This window comes from Fopius arisanus, unplaced genomic scaffold (genome assembly GCF_000806365.1).
Source record: "Fopius arisanus strain USDA-PBARC FA_bdor unplaced genomic scaffold, ASM80636v1 scaffold00053, whole genome shotgun sequence".
Lineage (NCBI taxonomy): Eukaryota > Metazoa > Arthropoda > Insecta > Hymenoptera > Braconidae > Fopius > Fopius arisanus.
The window spans coordinates 199,726-203,469 of record NW_011887792.1 but is presented as its reverse complement, the minus strand read 5'-3'; the positions used below and the strand labels follow the sequence as shown (position 1 = coordinate 203,469).

At 37.0% G+C, this 3,744-nt stretch overlaps 1 protein-coding gene across 1 annotated transcript in view; it reads right to left on the bottom strand.

Moving 5' to 3' along the window:
- LOC105268136 (uncharacterized) overlaps window positions 1-1,756 on the bottom strand; it is a gene marked incomplete in the record, with an annotated part of 7,234 nt that extends 5,478 nt beyond the window's left edge. Inside the window, 6 exon segments of the mRNA XM_011307435.1 lie at window positions 5-207; window positions 457-550; window positions 704-895; window positions 1,037-1,127; window positions 1,187-1,296; window positions 1,519-1,756. Of these exon segments, the coding sequence (XP_011305737.1) occupies window positions 5-207; window positions 457-550; window positions 704-895; window positions 1,037-1,127; window positions 1,187-1,296; window positions 1,519-1,687 (859 nt within the window).
- Window positions 1,757-3,744: the final 1,988 nt, after the last annotated feature.

Here is a 3,744-nt window from a genome sequence, read left to right as displayed (position 1 = left end):
GTACTTGTTGCAGATGGATTCCTGGATTCCGTATCGTGAGTTGAAAATTCATTTAAATATTTTCCACCGGTCGAATGATGATACTGTTTTCGTTCTTTAATTATTTCCATTGTAAAATCGTGGAGTCGTTTTACGATTTTTGCCTGTCGTTTTCCATTTTTCGTCATCGAAAAGATCAAGTCGCTCTTCAGCCAGGGTTTTGTTGCTCTGTCGAGGAATTTTTTCAGTAACAACTCTCGAATTATTTATAAACACGTTTATCATAATAATCAGGATAATTAATCATGAAATAAAATTGAATTCTCGATAACTGTTAATTAATCAATTAATAATTAATATAGTATTTATGAAATCGATTCGTTGGTTAATCAACATTATGATTTTTTATTTACCAATTCTTCTTCAATTTGTTAAAAAAATTAAGAAAAATAATTATTGGTCTCCCTTTAATATTACCTCCAGTAGAATAGGCTTCCAAGATCATAAATCCCTTTCCGGTATTCATTCTGCGCTTCGTCTTCTCCATCGAATTTAGTTCCCATGGCCGTTTCTACACAACATCAAATTACGACGTAATTTGCATTAATTACAGATTCATAATGAATTATGACAAGCGATTCCTCTCGAATATTTCCATTGCAATTTTTCATGAAAAAATTGATGATAGCTTCTCGCTGCGTCAACAAGTTACAAAAATACTTACCACAAATAGTTCCGAGAGTCAACTTGGAGAACATGGGGAGGAGATCTTTGACAACATCACCAGCTTGTGCCTCCTCCAGTAAAGTTTCCACAAGTCTGTCCGTGTGTTCGACGAATGTGTCAACGAATTCATCGAGAACATTGAAGTGAAAAGCTGAAGTGAGAATTTTCCTCCGGCCTCGCCACTTATCGCCTAGATATTTATTCATAAGAATCGAGAGTTCATTGAGAGATAATATAAATATGAATTGTTAATAATGAAAAATGGATTCAATGGCCGATAAATTCATCAGAAATAATTGGGAATAATTAATAATTAATGAGAAATCGATACCTTTACTCGTGAGGAGTCCGTCATTTAGCCACGAGCGGAGAAGATCGTAGAACAGACTCTTCTCGATCATTTTGTTGCTCGATAAAAATATCTTGAAGTAATGATAAGAAAATATTATCACGTTGGATGAATAAATAATGATAATCTCACCTCGAGGTCGTCGGGATGGCGAATATTAATAACGGGCCAGTTGAGGACCCAAAATTTGTAGACAGGATAATAATTCCTCCCTGAGTCCCTAAAAAAATTCCACAATTGTTCTGAAATAAAAAATATTAAATTTTTGCATTAATCATAATGACTGAACATTCATAATTATCATCAGTCATATTCATTATCACTTAATGATTGCGATAACACGTGAAATCGCGGATATATGGAGCTGTCTTTTTTCTTGCAAAATAATTAACGGTATTACTTCAGATTTTTCACAGTTCATGGACTGAAGCAGTAATTGAAAGATCAATTGCAACAATAATTACCCGGAGGTACATTAACATCCAATGAATTTCCGAGCAATGGAAAGGTCTTGGGGCCTGGAATTTTATCTACTAAGAATCCTCTTCTGTCGTGATGCAGGTAGAAATCAAAAATGAATAAAATAATTATCGGAAGTGAGAGAATTAGCGCTGCTAGGGTAAGTAATTCCATTTTGGAGATGACTCGAGATGAATGATCCACTTCGAATGAAATCCCCGCAACGACTGATAGTCGTAATCAATATGCGTCGCTCCTCGTTTATGGCATTCAAAAATTTCTGCTCTCATGAATTATACGAATATTGTGGATTATCCCCGCCTAAAAAAGCCGCCACTTGAGGAACATGACAGCGGAATTTTCTAATAATATGCAATTAGTGTAATTACATGTGGTTAATTCCACGCGGGGAATTGAAACCAAGGATATCGGTGATTTCAGTAAATAAAGCATTCCATTGAGGATTGTATTATAAAAATTTATTGTTTAATGTTGACACCTCCTGGAAGTGAGGAAAAGTTTTTGATTTATTATATGAATTTTATTATACACAATTTAAATTTATTGGTTTTTTTGAATAAATTAATGATCAGGTTTTTGTCGACGGAATAATTATTGGGAGTAGAAAGGTGTGAAGGGAATGTTCTGTTGATTTTATTGAGGGAAGAGGATCTTCTGGAACGATAAAAAATATTTATTCCATTTAAATATAATTAATGAAAATTATTTCCTCCAGGAAGTGGCGCCCCCGAAGATGGGGAACTATCTGGGATTCCGGTCGGTAACGGAATTGTATTTTATAAACAGAAAAAAACGAAAATTGAGTTGCAGAAAATTGAATTAATTGGAATTAAGACTAATTTTGAATTAATTGATTGGAATTAAAAAATACACTTGGTTGGGAATTGTTGGAGTTAAAAAAAAGAGACATCTTTCATGAATTTCAAGCACCAGTGAGTGCTCGGTTATTTTCCAGGAGATGGCATCACCTAGTCAGGTGCTTCCTACAATCGTAAACCTCAGCTCATGCTAAAAGAAGATAAATATCGTAATAAAACTGCCAGCAACCGCTCAAGCCTTAAAGGGCATGTGCCACTCCATTAATTCATCTCTCAACTCTCAATCGCTTGTGGAAAAACTTGTCGAAACATTGAAGTAAATTCTCACGGATTGCGAGAACGTGTTCGGCCGAAATATCCGCTCTGTTTCATCCTAGTAACCTACTTTTACAACTCAGAAATGTCGTTCAGTTCTTACCGTTCTTACTTTCTCGAGGACGCTCTGAATTCTTCGGGGATTCCAGACCGAATGAATTTTGTACTCACTTTTCTCTCAAGCATTTCGGAGATAATTTTTTCGCTGAAAATCGTAGAATTGGCATTCATTCACATGAAATTACTCCGATATCTATTCGAATATGGAAAAAAAAAAGTTGAGAAATTGAGAAATGAGGCCCATCCGAAAGCCAGGAAAATTTCAGCTGAAAAACTCAGCACAGCGACTTATTTGGCCCCAGTAGTTTCTAAAATACAGGGGAAATCCTTTTAGCCCAAAATTTAACAGCGATAGGTCGAATTTTATCGTCGCTATTTCTCGGTAACCGAGCGGATGTCAGAGATCGCCAGCCTCTTTTTGGATCGGAAATTTTCCGTTTTATCACATATCGACGGGAAAACAGATTATCTCACGTCTAAATTTTTCGGCTGAATTTTTCCCACCGCCCTCTCGCCCCACAATTTCAATTCCCCTCCGCAATGCAACCGCCATACTACTACCTGTCACGTCATTCAAGTCATGAAGAAAAAAGAAGGACAGAGGGAGTGCGAAAGTTTTTCAGCCTTGGACTCGATGCCGCGTGAAATCGGAGATCCGGTTTCGCGCACGGAAGTGCACTCCGGGATTCGAGTGGAATCTCTTGACCCAATAGTACTTTAATCGCTCCTCTGGTTCTTCCCAATTAATCCGACAAGCGGTAGTTTCAACGATTCACTGTGTATGTGTCTGTGTGTGTATTTTTTCGCCCATTCACTACTGTCTCGTGTTGCTAACAATTACTGGCAAACCGGAAGTGACTGAATGTAAAGGAGAAAGAGGCATGAGATGACGAAGGAGATGGGGAATAGTGTAATTAGGATCGTTAACAGTTTGCCGCTCCAGTTTTATGGATGCCAACCCCAAGTGAAGCGCAAACTAGTTGTTTATCACGATGAATTTACGCGTGAGGAAAACAT